The 16702-nt window shown below is 46.0% G+C and overlaps 1 protein-coding gene across 1 annotated transcript; it reads left to right on the top strand.

Annotated features, from left to right (window-relative positions):
* Nucleotides 1-10833: 10833 nt before the first annotated feature.
* On the top strand, nt 10834-16442 carry LOC136459728 (squamosa promoter-binding-like protein 2). The gene is made up of 3 exons (XM_066459568.1): nt 10834-12504; nt 14051-14181; nt 15581-16442. Exons 1-3 carry the CDS (start codon nt 12101-12103, stop codon nt 16222-16224), a joined length of 1179 nt encoding a protein of 392 aa, XP_066315665.1. The 5' UTR covers nt 10834-12100; the 3' UTR covers nt 16225-16442.
* The last annotated feature ends 260 nt before the right edge of the window (nt 16443-16702 follow it).

Genomic DNA, 16702 nt, shown 5'->3' with positions numbered 1-16702 from the left:
GATGAGCTGTCTCCCACATGGACGTGCGATTAGTTTAAATCTTATCATTACTACTTTTGTAATAAATACAAGTAGGATTCACCGATTCAGTAGTCTGTCTCTGTCCTTTGGTCGTGGCCTGATAGGGTGGGCACCATTATTTCTGGATACCACTACTGGATGTTTTGCATCTACTCATGGCTGAGAAAATGGTTTTAAATCTCAGGCTATGTAAAATAGCAGCAGCAGTTAGATTAAAATATGGTTTCAAAATTTTACTTAAAATCATTGACATTTGCATCACAAATTCAGAAAACAAAGTATGCAATGTTGTTTAATCTTGTCTCACACATGCCAATCCCTTCTTCTTTGTGCAGCATCAATCGGCGGCATCGAATGAGCCTCATGCCCCAGCCCCATCGCAGTGGAACTCGTGGCCTAAGTGAAGCCCTGTCGCAGTGAACTCGTGGACTAAATACTTGTGATTTTATTTGTATTTGCATTTGTGGATTACCTGTGACTACTTGTGGTTGTGAATGAGTTGTGACTACTATTTGTGGATTATGAAGTTTATTTGCATCTATGTGTTGTCGATATATCTATATGAATTGCCTGTGATGCCTATTGTGAACTATTTGTGATGGATGTGATGTTTATTTGAGTGTAGTCGTGGTTGTGACCGAACCAAATAAACTGATTATTTGTGGCATAAGAGGCTTTTTGCCGAGTGTAACACTCGGCAAAGAGGTTTTTTGCCGAGTGCCAGCTGTAAACCACTTGGCAAAGTAGACACGTGGCAAAATTCTGTGCATTCTGGGACTAAAATGGCATATTTGCCGAGTGTCTGCCCTATGACACTCGGCAAAGAAGCCAAATTCTGTGGATTTTGAAACGGTCTTTGCCGAGTGCCCATACTTTGACACACGGCAAAAGGAGTCACTTTGCTGAGTGGCCCCTCTTTGACACACGGCAAAAAGGCCAGCTTTGCCGAGTGTTCATACTTTGACACACGGCAAATGGGCCAGATTTGCCGAGGGCAAAAACTTTGACACACGGCAAAAAGGCTAGCTTTGTCGAGTGTTCAGAGTTTGACACACGGCAAATGGGCCAGATTTGCCGAGGGCCCAAAGTTTGACACACGACAAACAGGCCAGCTTTGCCGAGTGCCTAATATTTGACACTCGGCAAATGTGCCGTGACCGTTTCCGCTCCGTAACGTACTTTTTTTTGCTGAGTGTCGTTTTCAGCTCTCGGCAAAGTCTTTGCTGAGTGCCCGACAGAAAACACTCGGCAAAGATGCCGTTTGCCGGTATTGTAGCTGTCATGTGCTCTTTGCCGAGTGTTACACTCGGTAAACCCTTTGCCGAGTGTTTTTCGGGCTTTGCTGAGTGTCAGTGGCACACGGCAAAACTACTGTTTTCGGTAGTGATAGTAAATATGTATTGACATTATCGTAAATTAGTATATAAAATTATTGTAAATGGAGGTGGCTACAGAATAACTTATTTTGTAGCTGGCTACTCTGAATATACTCTCCATATATATATATATATATATATATATATATATATATATATATATATATATATATATATATATATAGGGAGAGACTATTCAGTAGCCGGCTACAGAATAAGTTATTCTGTAGCCACCTCCATTTACCATAATTTTATATACTAATTTACCGTAATGTCAATACATATTTACGATAGTTGGGTTACTATAACACACGGGGATATTTACCATAACGTTATATTAAACCACTTAGTAAGGAGTTACTATAATCTCGTAAATTAACATAGTAATTATCGTAACTCAAAGTGGCTACAGAATAAGTTATTCTGTAGCCAGCTATAGAATAGTAGTTATATATATATATATATATATATATATATATATATATATATATATATATAGGGTAAGGCTATTCTGCAGCTGGTCATAGAATAACTTATTCTATAGCCACCTTGATTTACGATAATGTTTGTACCAATTTACGATAACATGAATATGCATTTACGATACTTGTGTTACTACAACTCACGGTAATATTTACCATAATGTTATAGTAAACCACTTAGTAAGGAGTTACTATAGTCTCGTAAATTAGCATAGTAACTATCGTAACTCAAAGTGGCCACAGAATAAGTTATTTTATGGCCAGCTGTAGAACAGTAGTTCTATATATATATATATATATATATATATATATATATATATATATATATATATGTGTGTGTGTGTGTGTGTGTATATATATATGCTTGTATTTAGGATAGTCGCATCGTATGGCAGATATTGACGACTTACTGAAAGATTATTATAATAATGGTTGACTGCACGCACGTACGTCGTCGTCACACTATTTTGTGACTGGCTTTGACGAGAGCTGGAGAGGAGCACCGAGATGGACCCATCGTAATCACGTAAGCACGCACGCAGTACCTTCACTTGAGTAATTTTTTCTTCAGTTTAGTTTGGACTTTTGTGTGCAGTTAAATGACTACGAGGAAAGGACCGATGAAAAATGGAGTCCCAAGTACATGCCTACGTTTACATGCTTGATTGTCATTATTGAACGAGGTTGAAAATCATATTCTGCTGTATAGCACGTACTAGGGCCATCCTAGGAAGAATATAATTTTAGGTTAAATTAAGTTTGTAGAAATTTGCTTATGAAAAGTAGCGTCAGTACTCAAAACTCTAAGTAGATATATTCTGAAAAATATATTTATTCCATGGCAAATCTAATTATATTTATTCTTATCTTAATGTAGTTGAACGTAAGGTAGTTTTTTTTAGCCTAAACATAATGTAGACTGACTGAATATTATTCTAGAATAGCATCATTTTTAGACGGAAGGAGTAGCTAGTACTCTCCATCAGTTTTAAAGAATGATGGAAACCGGGAGAACCTAGCTAAGCTAGGTCCGGACGACGTACGTACCCGGCCTGAGTGCTGCTACGTTGCGTACTTGCGTTGCGGCGCAGAATTTGTGCTTTTGTTGCCTGCCTTCGCCGCCGGCCATCATAACCCGCGGCAATGCAAGCTGCTTCAACTTCAACTTCAACTTCAACACACGACCAGCAGCAGCTGTAAACGTCGTGAGCCGGCCTGCTTTGCATCACACACACATCGCATCGATCGTACCAGATCGGGCAAGAACGAGACTACCACACGTTCGGCCGGCCAGCAGCACGATTACACGTAGCAGTAACTGTGCATTGGTACGACCGTGAAAACGTACGTGTGGCCGGACATCAAATGAAGAGTGTGTATGGTGGGTGCACTACTACAATAATAATGATATTAGATGATAGATCCTTTGTTAGTGCCTCTGAAAATAGAGGGTGAATTTCAGAGATGGTCAATATCTTTTTTTTAAAAAAAAAACAGCATACAAACCATTGCTATCTTTGTAAATTGATTTTCAGATACGAAAGCTCTTTATAAAAAAAGAAAAAAAGCCAAGCCCGCCAAGGGCAGACCCAAATCAGGATGCCCAACTCTCCTTCTCTTGTTCACACGCTGTCACTCCACAGTGTGAGCTGCCACCCAAGTCCCGAAGCTATGTGCCTCCGCCTCTCTGACTCCACCTCCCCGCCTCCCTATCCAATGAGCCACCGCCAATTACCTCACTTCACCACCCTAGCTTCCTTTCCCCTCAATCATCTCTCCCTAGCCTTGGACTTGGAGCTAGCGTCCGGAAAGCCGCCGCCTCCCCTGGAACAAATCTGGACGGCGACGATGTCCCCTGGGCCGAGCATCGTCCACGCATGGTAGCGTTGGCCTAAACAACCATCGGTCATTCATAGTGTGGACATATCGATTCTTGCCATCTTTCTTTTTTTGGTCTCTATTGCAATTCAAACTTCATAGACGAAGAGTTCTTGATATACACCATGATGCTTCCTCTCGTGTATTAAAAGCATAGCATAACCTGTGGATTTACTTCCTTCGAAGCATCATCACTAAATTGTACTACAAGAGTCTAGCATAAGTTGAAAACATAACATAACCTATGGTGATAAATGTGTAACAAGAGACCTTCAAAAAAATTGATGAGAAACATTAGTACTGATTAGCCATAGTCAATGCATTAGTAAACATGTTATTGTGATTTTCTAAGTTCTACCAACAATTTTAAATATGTTTTAAGTTGGCTCCCGCTTTGTGGTTTTACACTATAAAAAGTGTTTCCCGCTTTATGGCTTTACACTAGCTAGAAAGTGTTTAAGATAAATATACCCTCGTTCCGAATGTAAGTCATTCTAGCTTTTCTATGTACATAGATTTTTTTTCTATACATCTAGATATATAGTAAAAATTATTATGAGTCTAGAAAACTAAGAGTGGAAGGAGCACTTTTTAATATATTTTTCTTTTTAGGGGAAAATTTACATATAACAGTTGTTCTAGAATTTTTTTGTGGTGTTCCCGGGCCAAAAGATCTCCAGACCGTGCCGGCGCCGCAAATTAACAGAGAGACACATGGTGCGTCCGTTGTTCCGATCGATTCGATCGGGCGCTTTGCCTCTGCCTCATGTGTGTTGTCGTTGACTATTCGTACGTTACGTATACGCCAGTAATTCATGCATGCCGCGTGTTATCCGCCGTGGCGGGGTCTGCATGCATGCATGGCGACTAGCCGTGCGACCGCGAAGAGGTCCCCCGCCGGTCGCCCGGGCCGGCAGAGGCGCGCTTACGGACGGACGGAACCGACACCTCCGGCCGGCCGGCAGCTAGCTATACCTCACCGCGCACCAACCGCAACGGCCGCCGGAGGGACCACGCTGATGGTGATGGGGGGCTAGCTTGCTAGCTAGCTCCGCCATGCATTCAACATGGCGCTGCTGGTTGGACACACTGTCGATCGCTGCCCTGCCGCTGCGTGCGCGCGGTCAGATGAGGACGGACTATGGCGGCGTCGACCGACCGGAGCCACGTACGGACGCGCGCGTGCATTCATGATTCATGCGGTGCCTTGCGAATGCAATGCAGCGTTAACGGGGTTAACCACACGCACATTAGTTCTCCTCCTATGTTGGTCTCGTATCGTATTTCGATAATGATACTACTCAGGCGTTTCCTCCGGACGCCACCTCTGCTCGACGCAGCCGCCACCTCCAATACCCAGCGGCTTTAGAAAGGTAGGGGCATGGGGCAGTGGCTGGACAGACGGCGGCGATCTCGGTGGCGGGCGGGGCGGGTAACCGATGGGTGGGGCTGGCGACGGGGGGAGACAAGAAGCTGAGGTAAGTCGCTGTCGGCCAAGGCGGCATCCGAGGTGGCGATGGGCAGGGAGGAGGAGGTAAGTCGTCGGGATTGGGATTAGGAAGGGCGGGAAATGAGCGGCGAGGGTGGACGGCCTAAGGTGAGGTCACCAGGGGCCAGGGCGGCGTCGGCCGTCGGAGATGGCGGCTGATAGGGAGGAGGAGGGTGACCTGTTCGGACGTCCGGGCGTTATCATTGCCGATCCTATTTCTCAACTTATTCTTGGTATAATTCATTAATGGAAACACTCTCTGAATTATAAATGTTGTCAAAATTATGAATTATGTTAAAACATAATTATGTGAGTTATGAAGTATAAAAAAACTAAATATACTATAAAACGTATTTCATGACGAATTTAACAACATTTATTTAGTTTTTTTTTATAATTCTGAAATGGAGGAAGTTGTATTTTCATATATTTGGATCAAAATTTTGGATCGTCTAACTCAGCAATACAGGAATTGCACTGACGGAGCGAGTATCCTCTTTGTTTTGGTCCGACCACGACCGGCCAAACGAGCAATGGACGAAGATGGGACTTGCCGACTTGACCAATCCTGGCGGCCAGCCCGGCCGGGGTGGCAGATCGATCTAGGCTCCGTTTAGATCCAAAATTTTTTTGATTTTGGATACGGTAGCATTTTTGTTTGTATTTGATAATTAGTGTTTAATTATAGACTAATTAGGTTTAAAAGTTTCATCTCACGATTTATCACCCAACTGTACAATTAGTTTTTTTTCGTCTACATTTAGTACTCTATGCATGTACTGTAAAATTTGATGTGACGGGTCTGCCTAAAATTTTTTGGAATCTAAACACGCCCTAACTTACAGACTGCGACGCCGCAGCGATCCATCCATCCTGCGTCTGCGTGCCACTGCCACACCACCCTGTCCCTGCCTTTCCCCCTCCTCTCCTCTCATCATCAGTCAGGAAGATGCCGGTGTCTTGGGCAGTTTGGCTCTCTGCATCAAGACACGACACAACCCCCATGATGGCAGCGACAGCCGGCGAGGAAACCCAAGCACCAAGGGTGGTCAATGCAGTGGAAAAATGAAGGTCGTTGCTAGTAACCGGCATGGCCTGTGGCTGCGTTTCTCTTCTTTCAAATGTGCTGCCGGTGGGCGGTGGTGGCCATATTCCATTCGGTTTCAATTTCCTGCACCACGTTTCGCTCGCTGTTACGACTGTATAACGAACGGTCAAAGGGAAGACACGCCATGTTAGGCAAATTGTTGGCTGCCAGCCTACCACTAGATGATCTACATACTCTTGCACAGTAGCATCTTTCTATACTTGTACAAGTAAAATCTACGGCTTCATACTACCCCAGCCCCAGCAGTGCAGTTCACTGTAGATTGCTAGTAGGAGTACTCGGCAATTTGGCTATGGAAGCTCAGCAGCAGACTGTTTAGAACCCATGGTGCGCATCCACATCTCTGACATGTCTCTTGCTGCCCTGCCCACAGCACCGGATGCTTAATAAGCGAAGCGAACATGATGTATAAGCCAAGCGAACAAAACGTGTAGATTTGATGGTACAATAATTGCATACATATGCAAATTGCAAAGTCATTCAGGTGACAACGTAACAAGCTATACTATACTATACATTATGTTCGAACACACTGACAAGTTTGAACATCAGAAAGGCATGTTCGGTTGGTATTAAAGTCAGCTGAAGCTGATTTGTTGTGATAGAAAAATACTATAGATTCTAGCTGATAAGTTCAAGCCAACAGGAATGATTCTTCTATATACCTCTTAATTTTATTTGCATACTCTCTTGCACAGTAGCATCTTTCTATACTTGTACAAGTAAAATCTACGGCTTCATACTACCCCAGCCCCAGCAGTGCAGTTCACTGTAGATTGCTAGTAGGAGTACTCGGCAATTTGGCTATGGAAGCACAGCAGCAGACTGTTCAGAACCCATGGTGCGCATCCACATCTCTGACATGTCTCTTGCTGCCCTGCCCACAGCACCGGATGCTTAATAAGCCGAGCGAACATGATGTATAAGCCAAAGCGAACAAAACGTGTAGATTTGATGGTACAATAATTGCATACATATGCAAATCGCAAAGTCGTTCAGGTGACAACGTAACAAGCTATACTATACTATACATTACGTTCGAACACACTGACAAGTTTGAACATCAGAAAGGCTTGTTCGGCTGGTATTAAAGTCGGCTGAAGCTGATTTGTTGTGATAGAAAAATACTATAGATTCTAGCTGATAAGTTCAAGCGAACAGGAATGATTCTTCTATATACCTCTTAATTTTATTTGCATACTCTCTTGCACAGTAGCATCTTTCTATACTTGTACAAGTAAAATCTACGGCTTCATACTACCCCAGCTCCAGCAGTGCAATTCACTGTAGATTGCTAGTAGGAGTACTCGGCAATTTGGCTATGGAAGCACAGCAGCAGACTGTTCAGAACCCATGGTGCGCATCCACATCTCTGACATGTCTCTTGCTGCCCTGCCCACAGCACCGTATGCAGTTGTATCTCCCTCAAGTGCCTGTGGTCAAGTAAAGTACAGTGGTGCGCACTCACTGAGTCACTGTACCCCCAAAACCAGCCAGCCTCACAGCTCAGATCCTCATTTTTGGTTCTTTTCTTCTCACAGAGGCTACTACATCAGGTCTTGCTGAATGCACTGCGCATATATCCCTAATAATAATAATAAAGTATTTTTCTGACCATCATATCTGTAACTTCCTAAAAAACCATGACGCACGGACAAGTTTGAACATCAGAAAGAAAAAGGATTCTTCTATATACCTCTTAATTTTATTTGCCACAGTAACTTTCATGCATCGTTGATCAGGATCATTTGGGTGCAGAGTCCAATCCTAAGTGCATGTTTAGTTCCCAAAATTTTGCAAAAAAATTCAAGATTCCCCATCACATCGAATCTTTGGACGCATGCATGAAGCATTAAATATAAATAAAAAATAAAACTAATTACACAGTTTAGATGAAATTCACGAGACGAATCTTTTAAGCCTAATTAGACCATGATTGGACACTAATTGCTAAATAACAACGAAAGTGTTATAGTACCATTTCAAAAAAAATTCGCCAACTAAACAAGGCTAACACGAATTGAAACGTATGATGATGCAATTATTCGATGTATAGACCCCCTAGCCTTCTTGAGTTATAGTAGCGTGACCAGGCATTTTTGGTAAAAAAAACCGATTTCAAGACGAATATGAAACATATGATACCATTGTTGAATAAATTTCCTGAGCTGTAACTTGTCCAGGTGTCTTGGATGCGGTTCCATCCCAACAAAAATTTATCTAAACACATGTCATGATTATATTAAATAAATGGCCACACCTTCCGTGCTCATATGAATTGTACCAACGCTCGTTCAGTTTAGGCACGGAACACATGAGCCATAGTTGAATATAGTATCTATGAACTGTAAGTCATCTAGATAACCATATAACAAGTTATAGGTTGTCTTTTAAGATGAGAACAAATGTTTGATAGCATCTTAGAAAAGAAGATAAACAAGCACCCAAATTTGCCTCATAATATCCCTTTCAACCAAAACTTTGAGCCTGTGACCCAGGGCCGGCTCCCGGCTGCACACCTAAGGTAGACCTTTTATTCTATTTACCGTCCTACCCTCGCCAGCCAACTGGGTGGTACAAAACCTAGGTGTTGGTGGGGGCAAAGATAAACATGTTCTGTCCCTGACCCTGCCTCTCAAAATAGTACATTACTGCAGCGAAGAAGATACGACTCTTGACCATTGGTCAACGTGTGAAAACTAGGAATGAAACAGCACAATATTAGCTAATTAGGGAATGTTCGGCTGGCTGGCTTGTTCCGCTTTTTTTTCTTCAGCCAGAGCAGTGTTTTTCTCATAAAATTTCAGCATAAACAGTAAAATTCCAGTATGCATACCAGCCGAACACTCCCTAAGACTTGGGAACTTGGACCTCACATAGCTTATAGTTGGCGCATCGGCAGCGGAGATAAATAATCTTCATTAGGGGAATAAAACTATGCTCCTACTAGTGACATGCAAAAGAAGGCGCTAATACCTTCGCTTTGCTAGAGGGACCACATCGTGAACACAAGGTGGAAGTAGGGCACAGCACATTCTTCATAAGCCCATGGCCATGGAACTTCAGCCAAGGTGCTTCAAGAATATGTTTACTTTTTGGCGATGGTTTAAACAAAGTCGTCCGTTGCTCACAACTATGAATAAGATAATTGTTTGTTCTAGTTCCATGAAAGCCAAGTCGCCAGTTCGACGTATTTTAAGCACCGGGCCTGTACTTTTATCGTTGAAAAGCTGAAAAATACGCGCGGTACATATCGAGGCGAATCTCAGAAAATACTATCATATTTACCATTGCTTTCCACGTCTTGGCACCGTTCCCCATAGTTCCTTTGGCCCCGTTCGCTGGTCTGAAACTTAGATGAAATTTACTGAAAAACACTGTTCTGACTGAATTTTTGGAAGAGAAAAATACTGTTTCAGCTGAAAAAATAAGCCGAACAAGCCGAATATGGGGGTAGGACGAACGGAGCCTTTATATATACTGCACATCAAACTCTGTAACACTGTGAACAAAAGAAAAACCACATGCTCAAATGTTTAAACCTCTCCGAGCCAAACGGGGGCTAGAACTACTAGAAAAGAAGCATGTCTATGTGGATGTGAGCATATAGGTCCATGCATTTCAGGATGTGCATTTTTGGGAGTGCAGAGAGTAATATTGGATGTCATGATGTGCTCTGGTTGTGATTTGTGAACATGACCATGTCAGCTGGGATGAGGCAGCACAGCAGTAGCATAGCACAAGCTGCAACACAGCACAAAACACAAACAGGGGGGAAAAAGAAGAAAAGAAAAAAGGCAGGAAAGGCTGCCCCGGCCCCTGCGCCTGCCTAAGGCTGTCTCAAACAGGAGACGCAGGATCAAATTTAAAATAGGTCTCTAATATAATGCTTATAGTCTTCAACAGAATATCTATATGGAAGATCCATTTTAGGTGTCACGAGATAATACAAATCTGAGTACCATCTCTTCTGAAGACCCATTTGCAGAAAGGGTTATCTGAAAACCCATTGGCCATGTTTGTTTCTCTTATAATCCATCTTTTTAGCTTGTTTTTTTTTCAGCCGGAACAGTGTTTTTATCTTACAACAAATTAGCTGGAACAATGTTTCGGCTTATTTTTTCAGTGAAGCGAATGGAACAATTAAACCTTTACATGTAGCGATACGTAAAGAACAAATGAGTTTTATATTTTAGGTCGTGATTGATGGAGACAGTCTATCCTCCCTCTTCCCCCTTCTCCCTTGCTCCTCCATGCATCCATCTCTTTCCCAACTTTTGTACTTTTTCCCTGCCCTCACCCCCTACAAAAGGTGAAGGGAGGAGCAGCCCCTGCACTTTAAGTTTAGTCCTTCTCATCAGCCCCTCTCCGGGTCTCTGTTAACGAGTATATTTTATTTTTAAGAGGAGTGGTGCATATTTTATTTTTAAGAGGAGTGGTGCAGCTGGTGCCTGGTGGTGGTAGCTCTCCTCATCTTTGCCCATTTGCTGGTGCACAACTAACAGAGAGAAACCTGCAGTGACTTTAGCTTCCTTCCTTGCTTGCAATTGCAACCCAGCCTTGCAAGAAACCAATCCTCAAACTCAAGGAGGCCAGGCAAAAGCTACTCCTTGCAAGGACACGGATTGGTTTCTTGCAAGGCTGCTGAGCTGAGGGAGCAAAAGGAAAGGAAAGGCAGTAGCTAGCAGCTAGCAGCTAGCAGCAACCACCAAAGAGGGGGGAATCCTCCCTCTTGCTCTTGGTGGATGTTCTTCACTGCATTGGTTTCAGCCTCTCCGTCCTCCGCTTGCTTCTTGTTCGAGAGTGGTAGCTGCTGCTTCTCCCCTTTTTATCTCTCTCTGAATCTTTTTGCCACATCCATCGGCTTGCTGTCTGATTCCTTCTCCCTCCCACCTACCCTCCCCAACCACACATCACCACACACACACAGTGTAATGTTACTGCCGTTGGTAAATAAAGCGAGTGAGGAGCAGTGGAGGTGGAGGTGGAGGTGAGGTGCCCCCAGCTCGCCTCTCGGCAATTATTGCCACCTTTGGAGTTTGGAGTCCTCCAATAGGAGTCTCCTCCCTCCGTCGTCCTCTTCCTGTGCTGTCTGCAACCACTGGCACTGCCCTGGCTGCCCCCCTCTTCACCCCTCGCCTCGCCCGCCCCCCTTTTCTTGGACCGTACCGGCCGGGGTTGGTGCTTGCTTCCATCCATCCGTGTCCTCCGCTCGCTTTAAAGCTTAGGCCACCGCTCGCTGCAGCTGCCCCCGGCCGCCTGGCCAAGCAGCTCACTGTGAGAGAGCACCCACGAGCCGAGCCCTCGTCTCATCCCCTTCCCTTGGCCCCCCCGTAGCGTTTGCTGTTCTTGGATTCTTAATTGCATGCTGTTGCTGTTGCCGCCGCCGCTGTGATCTCTCTCTTTCCCGTCCTCCAAAGCTTTTGCTTGCAATCAACTTTGCTTTTGGGGTCTCTCTCTCTGTGTACTCTCCGCCTCTTTCCGTCCTCTCTCTCTGGGTGAGCGAGCAGTACGCAGCTGTTGTCTGTCTCCGACGACCTGCTTCTGCGCAGGCAGCAGCAGAGCAGAAAGGCCTCCTGCTAAAATCCACCATTTGGAGCAGCCAGCCGTCACCAGCGACGACGGCAAGCGAGGTGCCTTCCTGGTTGAGTTGGGTCCCGAGGAGAGAGAGCTGCTACGTGCTACACCTAGCAAGGATCCCGAGAACAAGCAGGCACGTACACGCGCGTTGGGACGGCCTGTCGCCATGGACTGGGACGCCAAGATGCTTCCTGCCTGGGACCTCGGTACAGTGGTCGGGCCCAGCAGCAGCGGGGGCGGGGGCGGCGCGCTGGACCTGAAGCTGGGCGCGCCGACGAGCTCGAGGGCCGCCGCCGCCGTTGCCGCCGTCACGCCCACGCTGCCGTCAGCGAACCCTCCGCCTCCGGCAGCGGTACCGGCTCCGGCGCCGTCGTCGTCCGCGCCGGCGAAGCGTCCGCGCCCGGGGCACGCGCAGCAGGCGGTGCCGGCGTGCTCCGTGCAGGGCTGCGACGCGGACCTGTCCCGGTGCCGCGACTACCACCGCCGCCACAAGGTCTGCGAGGCGCACTCCAAGACGCCCGTCGTCACCGTCGCCGGCCAGCAGCAGCGCTTCTGCCAGCAGTGCAGCAGGTACGCATGTCTTCCCTGCCCTCGTCCTCTCCTGTCGTGTCGTTCCGTGCCGCGTACTGACGGACGCCTCCCCGTCCGCCCGCCCATGCATCTTGTTCTCTGGACTTTGGATTCCATTCCCTTCCCGTTGCCCCCGACCCCGAGCTCTCATGATTCTATTTTGGTTCTTTTCGCCTCAATAATTTAGTCACTGGTACGACGAGCTCTGCTCTACGTACAACAACAGCTCGTCGCCGCCCATGGATGGCCCTGGCCATGGGTGTCGCATCGCATGCGTGTTTTCTTTCTTGGAAGCACTCGCTCCGTTCTCGTCTCGTCCGCGTCCGCGTGGGGGTGAATTTCGTCGAGAATTACCGCCACGTCCAACAGTACTAACCACCACTAGACCCTGCTTGCTTAGGCGACCAAGAACTCGCTGTCAGCTGCTGCAGCTCCTCCTGTCTTTTTAATTAACCTTTGGCGCTTGCAACTCACGAACGTGCGGTGCGCCGGCAGCCAAGACTTGGTGCATCCATCCATCTGTTGTTCGGTCAAACGTAGAAGGGAATCTGCTTTGCTAAACACTGCAAACCGCCCGACCAAAGATCCAGTTTTTATGCAAAAGTTGGAACGGAACTCTTGCAGGAACTGGGATTTGGACGGCCAAACTTACAGCAGTAGCCAGTAGCAGTAGAATTCAGCATGGCAGCCGGACTTTTGTTCTTACAGTTATTATACAGCAGATAGATAGAAACATGCGATTAGCCTGCCCTGGGCACTCTCCATCTGGTCCTGAATTTGTCAAGGTCTGAACATCTTGTGAGCTGTGGTGACACCACCGTGAAGCCGGCTGCTAGCGGCTGCATGCGAGCACCCGTGCTTTCAGGGCGTGTGTCCCTACAATACAACAAGGCAGGTGCAATGGAACTGGACTTTCATTCAGTTCAGGTCCATGCCTGCCTCCCGTCCTTGTCAGGGGCAGCCTCACTCATTCACCCGGACAACAAGTTCCCTTCACCACCTCTGTTCTCCGATGTGTGTGTGTGTGTGTGCGCGCGTGCATGCCCGTGTGTGTGCGCGTCCCTGTCGTCGACTCGTCGTTGTGGTGCGTGGCTTGCCCATGCGGCCATGCTTTCCACATTCCATATGTTTTTCAGAGGCCTCAGTCAAATGCATCTCGTGTTCTAGAAGACGAGGATCTGATGAGTTCCCAGTAGCTGCCTTTCTTTGTCTTTGTCTTCATTCAGATTCCAGATTCATCAGTCAGGTTTCAAAATATCCGAGACAGAGAGAGCGTGCCGTGAAGGTTGCGTTGTTTATTTTAGTTTCAGAAGAAGAAAAAAAAAAATCTTTTTGAGGTCAACAGTGGTGTGTTCCAACTGCTCGCTTGAATTAGTGTAGCTGATACCATGAGGTTGACCAGACCGGCATGCAACAGCATTTTCTTTAAGAATCTACTTGCTGTTTTAGAACTCTGAATTTCTGAATGCAACCAAGCATGGCGGCTACCACACTGTGCTCGTGCAAAGTCCTTACCGTCCGTCGGTGGAATTGCTTCTTCCTGCAGGTTTCATTTGCTCGGGGAGTTCGATGAGGCGAAGAGGAGCTGCAGGAAGCGCCTTGATGGACACAACCGGCGCCGCCGTAAGCCGCAGCCGGACCCTCTCAACCCTGCCGGCTTATTTGGCAATCACCATGGTAAATTCACTTCTCCTGACACCCCAATCCGTTTTGTTTTTAGAGAGAACGCATGCCAATTACTAGATGTGAAAGTACATGTATGCATGAGAGCTTGAGCATAAGGTTAGAGCTGACAACACTTGTAGAGCGATGGAAGGAAAGCAGAGTTTTTTTTAACAGTTCTCTGTTTATTTAAGTTGCGCGTGTTTAGATTTGGATCATTATCTGGCACAACTGGGAGCACACCTTATAATTAATATTGTTTTGTGAACTGAAGCTCAGCTTATCAGACCTACGGAATCAGTATCTTACATCTGATTGATCATGTGCTGATCTGAGTCCTCACCTGTCAGTTGACTGGCAGCACTGTCTGTAATGCAACCAAACATTTCACACATTACAGGTGCTGCCATCCAATGTGTAGTTTTTCTTTCCAGAAAGGAGACCAAAAGGAACTTGTCTACCATCAGTCCTGCACTATCATGATGAATGTAGACTACCGCTCGAAAGCAACCGTAGTTCAATTAGCCCTGGATCTGGATGGTCGTTTCCATGAAATCATATAGTCATAATTGATCAGGAAAATTTCTCTGAAGCTGCTTGCTTGTGAAGTTTGAACTGCTGTGGGGCTATAGGTATCTGAAACCAGCTAATAGCATTCTTACACACACGAATTCCTCGGAACCTTCCTAGCCACTTGTCAAAGTCATAATGCGAAATGAACTGAGGCCACGTTTAGTTGGCCGAATTCGGCGCCGCCGGATTCACTGTAGCGCACGGTAGCATTTGTTTGTATTGGGAAATAATTGTCCAATCGTTGACTAATTAGGCTCAAACGTTCGTCTCGCAAGGTACAACCAAACTGTGCAATTAGTTTTTGATTTCGTCAACATTTAGTACTTTATGCATCTACCGCAAGTTTGATGTGACGGGAAATCTTCTTTTTGCATAGTGCCAAAGTTTGGATTTTAGGGTAACTAAACACACCCTGATAATATCAGAAAGAATTGGACTTGGAATTCAACCATGGATGGTTCAGTGACATTTGAATTTGCTCATCAACCACCCTGTACTTAGGCCCCGTTTAGTTCCAACCCAAAAACAAAAAATTTTCAAGATTCTCCGTCACATCGAATCTTGCGGCACATGCATGGAGTACTAAATGTAGACGAAAAAAAAACTAACTACACAGTTGGCCGAGAAATCGTGAGACGAATCTTTTAAGCCTAAATAGTCCATAATTGGATAATTTTTATCAAATACAAACGAAAGTGCTACAGTAGCCAAAAACCAAAAATTTTCGGAACTAAACGGGGCCTTAGTCCGTGTAGTTTTAAACTTTTGATGCATTGCCTCGTTGTTGATGCGGCGTTGTGGCCAAACATCTGACTTGTGTTTATTTTCCCATGTTGTCCAGGAGTCACAAGGTTCACATCGTACCCACAGCTATTCACCACATCCATGGCAGAGCCCAAATGGTCGGTGGTCAAGACGGAGACTGACGTGTTCCAAGACCAGTACTACCCGGCCTTCCACCTCAACGGTGCCGGCACCGGCTCCCTCTTCCATGGCAAGGACCGGAAGCACTTCCCATTCCTGACCAACCACAACAATGGCGGCGGTGACTTGGCTGCCACGGCGTTGGGCTGCCAGCCCTTCACCATCACCACGATGGCTTCCTCAGAGAGCAGCAGCAAGCAGAGCAACGGCAACTGTGCTCTCTCTCTTCTGTCAGACAACCCAACACCAGCACAGACGGCCATGATCCCTACCGCGCAGCCCCTCGGCGCAGCGATGCAGTACGGCAGGCTCCCTGGCAGCGGCGGTGGCGACGTCTCCCTCACCGGGATGTCGTACATGAGGGTGGGAGACAGCAGGCAGGCATCCATTCTGACAACGTCGTCACCCAGTCACACTGCAGTTGCTTCTCCTGGTCCGGTCACTGCAGCTGCAACGCAGCAGCTGCAGTACCACCATGACTACTACCATGTGAGCGGTGGCGAGCAGGGCAACGACCCAGATGGCGCCGCCATTCAGGCCCTTCCCTTCTCATCGTGGTAGACGAGTTCTGATGAATCATGTGCTAGGCGGGCAGTAGCTCTTGTTGTTCAGCAAACGTATCGGTTGTAATAGTAGGTTCGATCATACTGAAAACCATGACAAGGTGTCCATTTTATCAACTTATCCTGATAGGTCTAATTTATGGTTATTCTTCCCTAAGTTATTATGATTTAGAATCGTGTAAAAATTCCACTTTCAGTAGCCCACACGGTTGAACTTGTGCAAGATTTTGGATGCAATTCTGCTTGTTTCGGTTGGAACCTATCGGTTGGCCATCAGCTTGCTCATTAGGTACGCTTAATGGTGTCTAACATCCACCGTCAGCCAGCTATAAGCCAACCATGTCAGATCTTGTGCTAGGGTGGAGGGGAGAAGGGCTAAAGAGAGACAAAAGCTAGCGAAAGCTATTTCCAAAATAAGTGCACATCTCGGATATTAAGACGTCAATCAATTAAAGTTTAATTAATCATATATATAA

This window comes from Miscanthus floridulus, chromosome 6 (genome assembly GCF_019320115.1).
Source record: "Miscanthus floridulus cultivar M001 chromosome 6, ASM1932011v1, whole genome shotgun sequence".
NCBI lineage: Eukaryota > Viridiplantae > Streptophyta > Magnoliopsida > Poales > Poaceae > Miscanthus > Miscanthus floridulus.
The sequence above is the reverse complement of the archived record's forward strand: the minus strand, read 5'-3'. Positions and strand labels throughout refer to the sequence as shown.